General features: G+C 41.8%; 2 protein-coding genes across 2 annotated transcripts; both read right to left on the reverse strand.

The window, feature by feature from the left end:
• Positions 1 to 257: 257 nt before the first annotated feature.
• On the reverse strand, positions 258 to 8,642 carry LOC125550387 (protein CASP). The gene is made up of 18 exons (XM_048713376.1): positions 8,361 to 8,642; positions 7,302 to 7,591; positions 6,593 to 6,742; positions 5,900 to 5,988; positions 5,648 to 5,757; positions 5,456 to 5,550; positions 5,131 to 5,183; positions 4,782 to 4,947; positions 4,185 to 4,277; positions 3,729 to 3,857; positions 3,394 to 3,513; positions 3,052 to 3,132; positions 2,219 to 2,326; positions 1,882 to 2,025; positions 1,703 to 1,801; positions 1,535 to 1,614; positions 784 to 876; positions 258 to 706 (listed from the first exon to the last, which is right to left on the reverse strand). Exons 1-18 carry the CDS (start codon positions 8,479 to 8,481, stop codon positions 640 to 642), a joined length of 2,088 nt encoding a protein of 695 aa, XP_048569333.1. The 5' UTR covers positions 8,482 to 8,642; the 3' UTR covers positions 258 to 639.
• Positions 8,643 to 12,160: 3,518 nt separating this feature from the next.
• On the reverse strand, positions 12,161 to 15,167 carry LOC125550388 (14-3-3-like protein A). Its single transcript, XM_048713377.1, has 6 exons — positions 15,018 to 15,167; positions 13,606 to 14,046; positions 13,427 to 13,505; positions 13,103 to 13,225; positions 12,608 to 12,724; positions 12,161 to 12,515 (listed from the first exon to the last, which is right to left on the reverse strand). Exons 2-6 carry the CDS (start codon positions 14,010 to 14,012, stop codon positions 12,456 to 12,458), a joined length of 786 nt encoding a protein of 261 aa, XP_048569334.1. The 5' UTR covers positions 14,013 to 14,046; positions 15,018 to 15,167; the 3' UTR covers positions 12,161 to 12,455.
• Between the last annotated feature and the right edge of the window lie 908 nt (positions 15,168 to 16,075).

A 16,075-nucleotide genomic window follows, 5' to 3' on the forward strand; every position in this document is an offset into this window, starting at 1 on the left:
TATATTTCTTTACAAAGGGAGTGCTCACATGCGCCTCTGTCGACAGGAACGTCGCCTCCGGTGGTTTCTCTTCTTCCTTTTCAATTCTCGGATGCACTCCTTTTTCAGGAAAAATCTTTCAATTGCGAGAATTCAACTTTTGAATGCTTCACCTTGCAAACTTCATCTTTTACATACAAGGGACTCCAGATAACTTGCTTTTGCCGAATATCTGCTCAAGACTGCCCCTGCTAAATTAACGTAAAGAAACTCCAATGTTGCTCACTCAATCCTTTTTATTTCTAGAATTCTGTACAACTGTCCTCGCCACAAACTCCCGACCATATGTTCTGAAACATACTTTGGATGGCATTGTGTTTGTACATATGTGCTTTCATTTGTCATCAAAAGGGCAATTGGGTAATACAACAGTTTACAGAATGACTCTAGCACCACACCTCATCCGCCACCTCGTCCCTTGGTCCTTACCCGCTTTACTGGAAATTTATCTACAGGAGAGAACATATCAAGGCACCTAAAGGGCATAGTAAACTAAAAACTTCAGTCATAATCCTATGCAGAGATTCTCGAGACCAAAACCCCGGGAACGCTTCGTTTTCAGTACTGATCAAGTGATAATACTGTTACATCAAACTTGGCTCAGGGCATATGCGATAGTGTCTGATTGCCAGCGTCGAGGATGATCTCATCATGTGCAGGTGTTATGCTGCACAAATGTTTTCAAGTTAGCCAAGCTCATGCTCAAGACATCAAATTCAAATTGACGATGCGATGCATGCTTACCTCAGATAGCTCAAAGCTGACATTCTGTACAGCAGTGTGAACACAAGGAGATGCAATCCAATAGTGTAGAAGAATATAAATGTCCGGGCAAATCTGTGAATACAAACAGAACACATGCTACATTAATTTCTTGTTTCAGTCCGCTTCATTGGTCAAATACAGAAATTCAAGCAATTCATTAGTGTAGGAGAATATAAAAGTCCAGGCAAATATGTGAATACAAACAAAACACTTGATATATTTATTTTCAGTCCGCTTCATGGATAAAATCATACAATAAAGAAACTCAGGCATCATGTAATACAAAATGACAATCACTTGTGCATTCTTATCCATGAAGGGCTAGGATTAATCAATGGTGGCCAGTTTAAAAGTTTAGACATGAGCACAATGACCAAATATAAAATCTAAATAAAGATTCAGACGAAGGGTATAATTCAAGAAGTTGGAACCGAATTAACTACTCCCTCTGTAAAGAAATATAAGAGCACTATCTAAACGCTCTTATATTTCATTACGGAGGGAGTACATCTCAGTGGCAGATCCATGCACACCTGAGTCATCGGTGTTGTACTTATTTAATTCAAAAAAGACATACGACATTAGGAATGGTCAAATAAAAAACTTGGCATGTATAGCTCTGCTGTTTCTACAACAATTTAAAAGTTATCATCAAAGATAGGTGATACAACAAATACAAAGAAAAGGAAAACCTGAACTGCACACCCCACAAAAAATGATAGTATCATACTTGTTACCGAGGAGAAAACGGCCACTACTGAGAGTGATCTTATCTCTTATACCAAGTTCCTTGTATCTTTGATCCTTTTCCTGGATATGGCAAAAAAGGAACATAATTGAGCTGTGTACACTACCAGAGATAACATGTGTTGCTGATGATATGTTCAAATATATCTACCTTCCTCGAGAAAGCTGCAAAAGGATTTATGTCATCCTCGTACATTTTCTTGTACTTTGTTTCAACATCTGAAGAACCACTTTCAATATCTTCTGCGTACTGCAAGGCGCAACATAACAAAGGTCAAATGCTAGACAATGTGAAGTATGTAAAGTCCATCATAAGGATTTATGCTATACCTTCTTTGGTCCTCTAGAAACAATCTTCTCATGACTGTAGTCCTGGACGTATCGAATCTTTCCGTACAATTGAACATTATCAGCTTTTGTTTTTTCCAATTCTACAGCTAGCATTTCATACTTCTCTTTTAATCTCCTCAGTTCCTGGGATATGTAAAAATGACAATACATGGTCAGTGGTGATGCATTTTCATATTTCATGAAGCAAAGAGGCGTCATGGGATAAAAAAAACCCAAGAAAAGCCTAACAGAACCACAACTTTCAAGAATACCAAGGAAAATGACCCTCTTATATCATTACCAAACCTTGACGAAAATAGAAGCCTATAATATATACCTCTTCAGTTTCACGTAATCGTGTACGGAAACGGTCCCTCTGATTGCAGATGACCTTGAGCATGGAACTTTGATCTTGGTCTGGTGATGAATTCCTTGGATCAGTACCCTGTAAATAAATGAAAAGAAACAAGTGAAGCTACACATGGATGTAGTGACCATCTGATTAGATAACTCAAAATCAAATGCACTGTTACAAAAAAGTGAGTATTGAAATGATTCTTAGGCACATTTGGTGTTTGCCTTAACATCTAGAACTGTGGATACTGTTGATAACAACTGCATATACTGCTAAATATTAAAATCACACGCATGTTTGTAAAATCAGTGTATCAAGAGTTTTTTTCTGGGAAACTGAGGCGCTAAATATTAAAACATATAAGAAAGATTGCTTATATTAAGAGTTATTTTGTTTCGAGGAGAACAACTGTTCTACAAAGAAATGGTTAACACAGACCACTTGCTGACTAGTGGGCCACGTAGTAACATAGAATTCAGAATTAGACAGTAAATTCATCAACCGAATGTAACAGTTGTTGATTTGAAACCAGTTATGATTTGTGAAAATCATGGTGCAAAAAAGACAAGTGTTTGGTAATTCTCTAACTCTTCAATGTTTCAGTGTTGTGTATTAACAGTTGTAACGGTAACATTTATGACAATTGCAGATCTTTATACTCGCTTTAAGATGATGTCTATGAGGACTTAAAGTTGATCATCTGAACTGTGTTTCCCGTGCATTTATTGTCCACGGCTGAACTATGCAGCTTCTAAGAGTAATGCAGAATTAAAGCGACATGGTTCGCCATAAGTGAAGCCAAAGTAGAATTTTACCTCCGATACTTCATTTGAGCCTATTTCTTGAAGATCCCAATCATTCAAAAGAGAAATCCTCCTATCAGTTGAACTGCAGCCCTGTAACAAAGTTAATAAACATATCAGCTACACATGTGCTTCAAAAAACAAAAGGCATAACAAATTCTTTGGTTTCTTAAGCATCGAAATCCAGGATTGTGTAGTTTATTGTAATAACATAATATCACTATTCAGACTGTAGCACTAAATAAGGTAACTGTATATGCAGAAGACATGCTCGTAAGGATTATATATTCAAATTCAAAGGACAATAGGATCTACTGGCAATATGTGAAATATCACAAGGGTAAGGAGAGCAACCTTTAATATGTCATCCTCAAGTTTCAGAATCAATTTTTGCTGCTCTTCAACCTTTGAAGTTAGTTCAGCGATCTTTCTCTCGGCTTCCTCAAGAAGACTTGACTTCTCTGATATTTTAACCTTTAAGAGATGCAAAAAGAAAAACTTACAAGACAGTTACAGCAGAGAAGATAACAAGTATGTATACATGACAAATACTGATTGTCCTCCAAAGGGCCAAACCATTTTCCAGCATATAAACTACTCCCTCCGTCCCACAATGTAAGACGTTTTTTGGCACTACACTAGTGTCAAAAAACGTCTTACATTATGGGACGGAGGGAGTAGGTACCAACCTTCAACTGTGTAAGTTCATGCTCCATTTTGCGGTTCTTATCAAGAAGCAAAGCTTCCAGTTTGCTCATTTCTTCACCATTAGTTGCTAGCTCCCAGTCTTCAGCTTCAATTGAGTTGTACCCAACAGCCTATTGGAAAAAAAAAAAAAGGAATTTCAGCAAGCATGGGGACAGAAAATCAAAGATAGTGAGGGTAATATGGAGGAATAACAAAATGTATCTCAAGCATATCTCTGTGATCACCAACAAAATGATGTGGGCAAATTTAGTATAAGATGCAACACTGAAAATCTGATCTCATGTATCATGTGTATTTGAAACTTCACTAAAGGATAAAGAAGCAATGAGTTCAAGTTCAGGTCCAGTTGATAATGGACAGTACGTCGTCAAATGTCCGAACTAAAGTAGATGGTTTAACAAAAACATGTTTATCCATAGAGCTTGTTTTGTTCCAACCTGCAAAATCTGAACCTTTTTCTTGAGATCATCAACTAGTCTAGTCGTAGGTCTTTCTTGAAGTTCTTTCTTCAACTCCGTTATCGCAGTTTCCTACAAAGAGAAAGTAATTAGCAAAACAACAAATAAGTGGACCATGGGTGCATAGATACAAATCATTCCAAGAGCGTATATATGGTGGATCGACTCGTGACTGGGAAATGGCTCACACGTATAGTAGAAAAAGTAACTTATTATTATCTTCATTAGAACTATTCACTCTGTGTGCTTTTTTCAGGTTCAGATGCAAACCTAGTGGCTGTAGCCATGTCTACGAAACTCACCTATCACAGAATGTTGATAGTGATAAAAGCAAAGAAATTAATATATTGAACAATATTTGGAATATGGATTGTAAGTAAATAGACAGGTTGATGATACACATAAGAAGACTACTGTGCCCTTCAGATGATGGAAAAGAATAAACAGGGGGACTCTCTGAATAAGAGAATGGTTGAGTCCCTCACTTATAGCTTGGCACCCAGTAGCCAACATTAAGAGTAGTGAGTTGGTTACTGACAACTGAATTTTGACATAGCAATTTTAATGACTGGGTACCTTCTCACTGAGTAAAGCAGTCAACTTCTTTACTTCATTCACATGCATTTCTTTCTCACTTGATAAAGTACTTTCAATGTTACGCAGTTCTGCATTCAACTCTGATATAATCTTCTCCTTGGCATTCAAAGAACTCTCAAGTATATCACTTGGGTCCACATAATCACTGCATAATTACATAATTCAGATAATAAGTTAGTATTAAGTTCTAGATAATCATAAAGGCCCAGCTAAAATAATAGCAATACTGCTGAAAGTCACTGTATCAACAGCATTATGAATGATAAAAATTATGCAAATACACACTTGCATATTCATTCATACACAGGAAAAATGCAAACAAAATTACCTATTATTACTTGTGTCTTCATTTGTTGTCTGCAACTGAGACCGTAAATCCCCCTGCAGTGAACATAAGAATAAAATCGTATGTTAGGGAAGCCAATAATAGATGTGCACATTTTGGTCAACACATGACATGTCAGTCATCAATTCAATGTATTCACCGACTGAGGATTATTTGATAATAGTCTATCACCATAACTTTCGTGCAGTAGTATGAGAGAATGTGCATAGATCTCAAGGCACAGATCTCGATTGCCATAGTGGGAGAATTGCAACCATATGAATGCAAGGGATTTTCCTAAAGCCAAAACAGCAACATGCAACATTACCTTTTCTCTTTCAAGGCTAACTAATCGTGATTGAGCGCGTTCAACTTCATCCATCAGAAGGCTCACTTCAGCTTCCTTTGCTGTCCGGTCCTCCTCTGAACAAAATATAAAACTTCATTAGAACTTCCATAATTATTGAACCATTAAGCATAGCGATCGTCAAGGTAACACAACTAAAGAAAGGAAGAAAACCTGATTGAGTACGAAGCTCAAACAATTGGCTTTGTGCCGATTCATGTAACTTCTGCATATTCTTGACACTTTCTGTAGCTTGCCTTAGTTGGTCCTGCAACGCCCGTTCCCTACAATCATGGCAATCAAAAATTCAAATCAGCGCATGCATCATCATATATGATGTGGCAAATTCTCGAAATCAAGAAGCTTAAATTTAAATTGTGATAATCGTTAAGCAATTATTTTCTTCGTTGCAATTATTTATCATACCTATCTTTCAGGGCTTCGAGAGTTTTCTGACTATCTTCTGCCAAGCTTCGCTGTTTCATTTCAACCATCTCTCTAACTTTTTCTTCCATCTAAAATCACAAAAATAAAATAAATCATTAGAAGGTAAAAGAGATATGATTCAAGAAACAGGAAGTGTGTTAAAACTATGTGGAACAAGAAATCAGCGATGTTTTTTCATCAAAGTAGTTGCTCGCTATACACAAACTTCATAAACTGGAAGGAATGTATATATTTCAGCTGTGAGTGCAATGCCACTTAGATATTTACAAAATATTTTGACTAATGGTGTTATGTCTAAAAAGCAGTATCAGTGGCTAGTGGGCCAGTATATTCGCAGACAGACCATGGTACGATTGTTTTTAGTTCAGGTGAAATTTGGAATTCATGCATCAATGTAAAAAGAAGGGCTTAAGTTTTCTATCATGAAAAGTATGAGCCTTCTGAAACTTTGCAAACAAGAACAATACGGCCATTCAAGTATGAAAATGAAAATTAAGAATACCATTGTATGGATACAGGAAGTCAATTGGATAATTTCATAAAGCACCAGTGTGAAGGAACTAACATTATTCGACTGTGAAACTGACACCATTCGTGCAGAACATCAAAACCAGAAGGAAAACTAACTAGTTTAAAAAACAGAGCGGGAAACCAAGTGACCTTGGAACAGACCTGTTGTTCTAGTTGGCGGTTTCGCTCCTCAAGTCGCCTAATCGTCGCCTGTTGGTTCTTTAGGTGCGCAGATTCCGCCCGGTATTCTTCAAGCTCAAGTTTCATCTTCCGGTTTTCAGTCTCCAGTTCAGATAGTTTCTGGTCTTGATCCTGAATGAATTGAGATCATTAGCAACAAACTTTAGTGAAATCTGACTGAATGTCATTTATTATATTCGAAGAAGATGCTAGTTATTGACATTCAAGCAAAGGAATAAACAAAACTGAACACATCAGACTTTTGTTGGAGGAAACTGCAGTGCCATATCATGTTTTTTTCCAAAGTTGCTAACTCTGATATGCACTAGTGTTAACACGTGACCGCTACTTTTAAGTTGGAACAAACTAACTCGCATCTATATTTGCAGATTAACAGCTTCCCACCTATAGTTTAATTTAGTGCAAGTTGACACATGTTATAGCAAAAGTTCTATGTTCGGAGAGTGACAATAGAATCATACAAATAATTATCTGTTATTATCAGATATCAGTAGGTGTCAATACTGAATACCAATAAGATGGCAAGTAATTATTGCAACAAGGCAAGATATTAAGTATTGGTGGCAATTTAGAGAAGTCGGGACAGCCATGAAGGCAGTTTCCTCTATGAATACAACAAACAATGCCGAATTAGAGAAGCTACGGTAGAGAGTAAGTTTGAAAGACATACAGACATAGAAGCAAGAGCTGGATATGGATCAGGGGCTTCATAGAGCTTCTGATAGATGTTGAGAAATGCATTTTCTCCAAACTTTGCTCTCTTTGTGAGATTGTCAACTTCCTCCTGGTAACTCTTAAGCAATGAGTTGAACAAACTAAGCTTGTCATCTGGAGATGCCTTCTTGAAGTCCCGAGTATTCTCAGCAAGTCTACGTCGGTTCTTCTGGCTCGTCTCTTGATTCTCCGCAATCTTTAAACCCTGCTCATCCAACCCACTTCTTTCTTTCTCCAAATCGAAGTCTAAATTGTACAAGAGACAACAGTCAGATTCTCCACCATGGATAGCATAAAATTTTACATGGCGAAGGCATCAACCTACATTCCACATACAATAACTAAATAAATCAATATGTTATCTACAGCACATGAGCATTCACACTTGGAAGCTATTTAGGCGTTGTAGCTTTCCAAACCCCCACATGGGAACCACGGTATCGATCACGTGGCATGACAACTCACAGCTACTCTCCCTACTTGGTATGGATGCAAATAATTCAAGGAGACAATAAAAGTTCATGACGTCTGTGATCAATCACTAACTCATTGTTCGAATGATGTAGAGTGGCTATACATGGCCTATGCACAAAAACAAGTGATATCTATTATTTGCTTTTTTCGATCAGTGCAGAAACTAAACTAGGACAACAAAAGCTTGCCAAGCTTCATAGAAATAGCGAATTTAAGTTTGAGACGAAGACTCAGGCATTCTCTACTGAAGCTACTTGGTCTCCCTGTCACGAGCATATCATACAGTTGGAGCCAATTGAGGAAGTGGCAAGCAAAAAAATGCTAGTAACAGATTTGCATGCAGGCGGAAAATGTAAGCATCTCAAGGCAATTAAGATCTCTCCAGCCGCGATTAGTGCAAAACCCCACAGATTCTGCACCTACGAGCCAGTACAGGTGCGCGCAACTGGGAATCGCGATGCTCCGCGGCAATTCAAACCAACCGTCCTTCCGGGCACACCAGTTCGAACCAAACGAAGCGAAGGTGGGGATCGACGCGGACCTTTCCAGAAGCTGCAGACGACGGCGAGAGGCGACGCGGAGGAGGACGGGGGCGGGGGAGGGGGCGGCGGCGGCGAGCGGTCGCGCTCCGCCGCGGCCGCCTGGGCCGGCGAGGGGTCCATCGGACCAGTCGGGCGCTCCGGGATCTGGGCGCCTGGATCTGGCGGGATCCGGTGGGGTGGGGCGGGGCGGCGCGGCGACGACGCGCGGTGCGGTGCGGTGAGTATATGTGATCTGCTTTACAAGTGGTTTTCTTTTCTTCAGTACGTAAGTTGTAGGCTTTGTTGCGGCGATGGGTGCGTCTGCTCGCTCTCCTCTTCCGTCTGGTAGCCGCGTGGGAGCAAACGTTCGAGTGACGTCTGTGACAATGATATTATTTTTCTACAAGTTTTTTTCCCGTGAAAATGATCAGATCTATTATAAAAGTTCAGTGGAAGTACAAAGCATCTCAAATATAATAAAATTATATTGAGATTCCAAGATCATCAAACGGCCACTATTGCCAATAGAATGAGCCGCCGACGCGTAGCTCTCGTCGTTCCCCTATCTGAGCCAGCTTGACCTTGTCGATTACAATTGGGAAGTCTTCATGCACGTGTCCTAAGGACCAGGACCCCGAAGCGGCGGTCATCTTTGTTGAACCCTTGCATATATCTGAAGCATCTGATAGCTAGTCTCGCTACATGACGAGAAACCCTAACATCGTCGTTCCAAGGAGATGTTAGGAGTCTATGTCGGGGCTTCATCGGCTACGTCCAGACGAACGAACTCGAGGAGGATCGGAACACGAAAGACAAACTCAAAGAAGAAGTGTCGCCGCCCGTTCAAGCGCCGCACCTGCGAGGATTAAAAAAAACCTAACCTAAATAATCGAGGCGAAGGCACAGGACTTCCTCTTCCCTCCACCGGCCGCCGGAGCGGCGGGTAGAGGAGAGGCAAATCCACAGGCTCTCTGGCGAAGCTTGGAGAGGAGAGTTTGCCCTATCCGCCTAGGGTTAGGGGAAGAAAACGAGAGGAAGCCTTGCACCTGGTAGGTTGCGAGAGCCTTTCTAGTTAGAAGTATTTTAAAAGACACGGTAAGCATTCCATCTAGGGTTTTATTTACGAAAAAATCATGAGGTACAAAGCACATCAAAAAAATAAAAATGTATTGAGGTCTCTGAACCACAGAATAAGCGTTGACGTGTCGAGACTTCTGTGCGCATGTGACTGTAAGGATTGGCGCCCTAAAGTCGAAGTCGTCATCATTAAACCTTCGAATTGGTCTGAAGAACATGACACCAAATATCACCGTCGCGCACACACGGCAATAAACCCCAACCTAGCCGCCCCGTGGGGCCGGCAGGAACCTATGCCAGAGCTCTGCATAATCTGTCCTGACGGATGAACTCGTGGAGGGTTGGAGCTCAAAAGACTGACTCGGAGATGAGGCATCGACATCCGTCAAGTGTCACTCTTGTTAGGACTAAAACCATATATACTAACCATAGCCAAGGCACCAAGATTCCCTCCCCACCCCGGGTCGTCGAACCGGCAAATAGAGGTGAGGTGAATCCACGATCTCACTAACAGAGATCGAGGGGAGGAAGACTATGCCCCATTCGCTTTGTGAGAGGGGAAAGAAGAGGCTAGCGATTGGTCAACATTTCCTCTAGGTCTAAAATGCCATACTTTGGAACCATAAATTAGACATTGAATATAATCGATATGGCAATGGAGAAATCATTAGCAACACATCTCTATTTATGCTCCTAAGCAATTTTGAGTTCTGGCCCGAGCCGTGGAATAAAGAACAAATAAAAGGTAGTGCAAAAGCAACTACAAACTTGGGAACACGCAATAGCAAAACATGAATCTGCATCGGTTGGTTGTACTAATGGAAAGTGGGAGAAAATAAGAAAAAATTAATGGGCTTGCTTAGGGCGTTTACACTAAAACTATCTTAGCGGTATCATGTGGGAAAGAAAGAAATGAAGAGAAAATAAAAACTTGACTTCTCATAGCTAAGAGTTGATCTCTTATAAGAAGGTAAGACATATCTCTCATCCTGAATTGTTCGATGCCACATGACATTTACTACAAGCATATGCCTAAGTCCGAACGAAAGTTCTCTACACTCCATCACTATTGTGCATTTCCTAAGAGCAATAAAAAGTGACAAACCAGGAATGGTGACCCTCCGCCTAAAAGACCGATGTCAAATTTCAGGGCTCATTCGGTTTGGAGGAAATCAAAACGTAGGAATTAGGAGTAGTATAGGAATATGATAGGATGGCACTTGCCATCCTAAGGAATTGACTTGCCTCGTTCCTACGCGTAAAATGAGCTTTGAGTGGATGTGTAGTTTCCTCCAAAAACACGGGAAATGAGTAGTATTCCTACGAAATTCCTGTACGCATTTCCTACAAACCGAATGCATACATAGGAAATTTTCCTCTGGAATCCTTATTCCTATGTTTTTCCTACGAAAATCCTCCAAACCGAATGAGGCCTCAAAGAGCAAGGATGAAGTAGATGGGGAGGAGGATGGGAGATCTAGAAAGTCGTACTAACTTCATAGAGGCTCGTAGGACGAAGAAAGAGTAGGAGAGGCTTTGGTAGGGAGCAAAGTTTTATGCCTAGAGAGAAAAGTTTGAAATGATTTTGTCAAGGGATGAGTTGGCAGAGACAATGTGGAATTGACATTGAAGAAAGAGCACCGCTACACATGTAATAAAATCGGTACGATATTTGTACTAACACACAATATTAACCATCCATGTTAGGAGTGCGAAGTTTGTGCGGACGGGGCATTGGAGGACTTTATTTAAAATGATTCAAAAATGATATTTCTAAGTTTTAAAAAATGAAAACTTAAACATATTTGTGGTGGGTCTGTAAAATTTTGATCAAAATATTATGATTTGCAAGCCGCACAAAAAAAATCAGCCCAACAACAAAAAGAAAATGGTGGCCCATTTCCGTGTATGTATTTTTTTTGTCTACGCGGCGTATGAAAGTATATTGTTATGAAACTTTTCGTGAACGTGTTATATATGTATTTGTGTATGTAGAATTTTTTATATTTTTTTTGCAATTTGGAAATGTGTTTTTTTGTAAAGTCCATCAATGGCCCCGTCCTCCATTTTCACTTTTCGCCCATGTTAGCATCTTGGGCCTACAACCATCCATCTGACCATTGTATGTAAATAGGACACAAAGCATAGTACATGAAGTAATCCCGTTCAAGAAACAGGCTGACTTTATGGTGCGTATGGTTCATTCAAGGAGATGAAGTAGACGCGAGAGATGAAGGTATGATCCAAATGGGATGGATGACAGAAGAATCACTTTTGGGAAATTAGAAGGACCGTGATATTGGCTTCCCAGAATCACACGGATTCTCCCACGGGTTCGGGGTAGCGCACATTTCATCTGGCAAGAGTGTGCCTATTGCGCTTGGCCTGGCATTTGTGTCACAAGGGGAAATATGTTTATTTAATGTTCCAAAATACTATCTTTTATTGAATTTTGCATTTTAAATTTGAGCCACTAAATTGAAACAAAGTTGAGTTGTGTAACAGTAGAAACATAAAGGGGATTTATATGCCAAAAGTAAAAACACGACAGGATATCAAACATATATTTCATAATTGAACTAAGGGAATAAAATGAAGCTGATTTAATTTCATATCAAAATGATCAAACTTTTTGACTTAGAAGAATCCTAGAAGTCAATTATTTTGAGAGGGAAGTAGACAAGAAAAACTCAGTTGTTGCCTCATAAGAAAGGCAAGCTTTGGGGGTGCTTGACGCCAAGTATGATCAATCATCAACAAGCCATGAAAATTGCTAATACAGCAATACTAATAATGTGCTGCAATACAGGAAATAGTTTGAAATCTGCTAATGAACTAAGAAGCGACGATGTCCACATGACCGTCCTCATGACTGTAGTCCACTAGGTACTTCAGCTCGACACGCTTCGCATAGCACCATCCTACCACATCTTATGATTCACATAGTGCAACCGACCCTAGTACATCTTATGATCCGAATGATACAGGTAGCTGCGTAAATGGACTCAGAAATAAACTTGGGCACGCTCGAGGGCCAATCAGTGCCCCTCTCCCTCAGGCTTTGAGGCGGCTTCCTTGATCTCATCACCACCCTCCTCCTGGAAAAGTTTAGCACGACTATGAGTAACAAGGTTTTCAACACCACCCATGACAAGCCAATACAGGTAGAAGTTTCGATGGGGAGACATACTGCGTTATCGGAGGTCCAGAGAGTCAAGTTGTCACGAAGAAGTTGCATAATCAAGGTGCTGTCCTTGTAGGATTCCTCGCCGAGGGAGTCCAGCTCAGCAATAGCTTCATCAAATGCCTACCAACAAGTAAACATTCCAGAATTAATCGCATTCTAGATATATGACAGATGTAGACTGAGACCCTTTTTCCTCAATGTCAAGTAATGGTTCAAACTATACTTTCAATAGCAGGAATCGTTTCAACTGGTTGGCATAGTTAACAAGGATTGTTGTTCATCATTCATAAAAAACTTTAAACTGATATAGTACCATAAAGTAAAGCATAAGAAATGCTGAAACAACAATTTCACCAGAGATCAGAATTGTACTGTATATAGCTTCCATGACAAATGGGACTCAGGTGTAGCTCCCATCAAATAAAAGAATTAACAAGCAGGGCTCCACACAGAAGAACTCTTCAACAAAAGATGTGATGTATAAAACAGAAGACTAACCTGCTTGGCAAGGTTGCAAGCACGGTCTGGAGAGTTCAGGATCTCATAGTAGAACACTGAGAAGTTGAGTGCAAGTCCAAGCCTTATCGGGTGGGTGGTAGGCAAGTCAGCAAGCGCGATGTCCTACATAATAATAAGTAAATTAATGTCAGCATGCACACTCAATGAAACAATATACACAATCAAAAGAATAGCCTGCACAGTATATCCCAACCAGGAATGACAGAACATGTATTCAACTTTGTAAGAGAAAGATGATGATAAAGCAAACTGGTACATGATACTGTATGTTTCAAATTAGCAAACAGTCCATGAAAGCTTAACCTGGGCTGACTTGTATGCTACAAGAGTGTTCTCAGCTGCTTCTTTCCTCTCAGCGCCCGCCTTGAACTCCGCAAGGTACCTATGGATTCACAATGAGGGAGTAGAAAGTAAATTGGTGTACATCCAAGCATCCAACAACTATGGACTGGCATAATTCTCTGCATGCAGCAAGTAAATACCTGTGGTAGTCACCCTTCATTTTCAGATAGAACACCTTGGACTCTGCTGCAGTGGCAGAGGGGACAAGGTGGGAGTCCAGAAGCTTGAGGATGCCATCACAGATCTTGCTGAGCTCAGTTTCAATCCTGGTACGGTACTCCTTGATTGAAGCAACATAGGCCTCGTTCCCACGGCTCTCCTCCTTCTGCTCAATGGAGGAGATGATCCTCCAGGAAGCCCTCCGGGCACCAATCACATTCTTGTAAGCAACAGAGAGCAGGTTGCGCTCCTCAACAGTGAGCTCACCAACATCAGCGGTCTTTGCCACCTTCTCCATGAACTCGACCATTTCTTCGTAACGCTCAGCCTGCTCGGCAAGCTTGGCCATGTACACATTCTCCTCACGGGTTGCCTCAGCGGTAGACATTTTCCCTCTTCTTTGTTGCAAACTAGTTCAGTGCCTGCAAATACAAATTGTCACTGTTACCACTTGCCCATATATGTACCGTGCTACAAAAAGCAGTGCATATGGGATCAACAAGCAAACTAATTCCAGAATCTGAAGAAAATGAACCAAACGAAAGTGAATATGCAATTGCTACAAATCACCCTCCTTTGCCAGATTCGCAAGTGGTGTAAGCAGTTTTCATATGATACAGTATAGTTAAGAGAGCTAGCCAAACTTTTACAACCCGGGCAAGGAATCACTTTTGGGGAGTGCATGCATCTAAATATCCTACGGCATCCTCAAAAGGAGCCATCAATACTGGCCTTTGATCCTTCCGACTTTTCTGATATTCTATTGGACAAATCTAACCTAACACCACCGAGCTTCAGGTTGAGAAAACAATATTTTCACGGAATAACAAGCAAACAGAACTCAAAAGCTGAAATTAGATCGGCACAAGCAAATAAAAACCTGCTTCCTTCTCTTAGGAAGGCGACTAGATCTAGACCTCACTAGAGGAGATTCGCACCCCATCTACCGAGATGCGCGCTGGATCTACAGAACTAGTAATACAACGAACATCAGCACGGTGCGCATTTTCATGCTTCTGGGCAGATCTGGGATCCTTGCCGAAATCCCCCGTCGATCCCCACTAAACTCACTCCAAATAGAGGGGAAACACGCTCAACAAGCCGTACATCCGGCAGGAAAAGCGCTGCTCTCGGAAACCCTAACTTGCGCGTCAGATCGGATCTCGAACCCTAACCGATCCAACAAGCCAACACCAGATCTGGCACGATCCAGGCCGGAATCTAGCCTGACGCGCACGAATCAGACGCAAAAACGGAAACGGGAAATGGATCCGTCACAGAACGAGCGGAATCGCTCCACCTCGGATCCCCGCGACCAGAATCAACAATCAATCGGTGGCTCGCACCCACAGCGAAGGATGGGGGAGGGAAAGGGAGGGAGGGAGGGGAGTACCTTTCCTCTCGCGCTTCGCTTTTCTCACGGGCTTCGGCTGCGGATCTCGGGAGCGCGCTGTGGGTTCGTGGGGGGCGGGGGGGATAGGAATAGGGAGGAGTGGGGGAGGGGAGGGGTGCGGGATGGGGGATAGAAAAATAGGAGGGCGATGGGTGCGGCCCCTCGAGAAGCTCGCCTGGCTACGGGGGCAGCCGTCCAATCGCGGGCCGACGCGTCGCGCCCGGGCGGCGACACCGCGCGTGGGTGGGCCCGGTCAAACCGGGAGTCCGCGCGAGCCGGGCGCGGGGGTGGCCGGGCGGCGTGGGACGTGTCCAGTGGACCGGTGGGGAAAGGGGACGTACGTGTCGGTGCACCATTGGACCGCCCTCCTTTGGAGCTTTTGACCTCACGGGAGAGGGTGTGCACCGATCGCGCCCCCGTGGTCACATCGCATGCTACGCCCCCTGTGCCCTCAACAAATACACCAACCGCCGCCGCTAGGGCTGTCTGTGATTGGATCCAAATCCAATGCTGGCCTGCTAGGGGTTGTCAATTTATTTGTCCCTATATATGTGTTATTACTTTTATTAATTGTTTTTTGCAAAATATAGTTGTCACTGTTGATTTTACATGCGAGGATAGATTATTGGTTCCGATGATCAGTGCGGTGATGATACTTTGAACGGGGTTAAAAAAATATACAATAGTAAGATGTCTTAGTCAAAAGGTCCAAAGGTATTTTTTTAAAGAAAACTTTCGATCTATTCACCAACTGTGAAGGTAGTACAAAGAACACTAGAAGTAAAATTTGCATCCAGGTCTGTAGACCAGCTAGCGGCGACTACAAGCACCGGAGCAAGCCGAATGTGTGCCGCCATCATCGCCCCTCTCTCGTCGGAGTCGGGCAAACAATATTGTAGTAGGCAGTCGAAAAGTCATGGTGCTAAGGCCCATAGGACCAGCACACCAGGACCGCAACCGTCGCCGATAAAGAGAAGGTTAGATCGGAAGGATTCAACCTGCAGACACACACGTAGACGAACGAAGACCGGATCCAGTCGGATCCACCAAAGACAAAC

The sequence above is a fragment of the Triticum urartu genome, chromosome 4 (genome assembly GCF_003073215.2).
Source record: "Triticum urartu cultivar G1812 chromosome 4, Tu2.1, whole genome shotgun sequence".
NCBI lineage: Eukaryota > Viridiplantae > Streptophyta > Magnoliopsida > Poales > Poaceae > Triticum > Triticum urartu.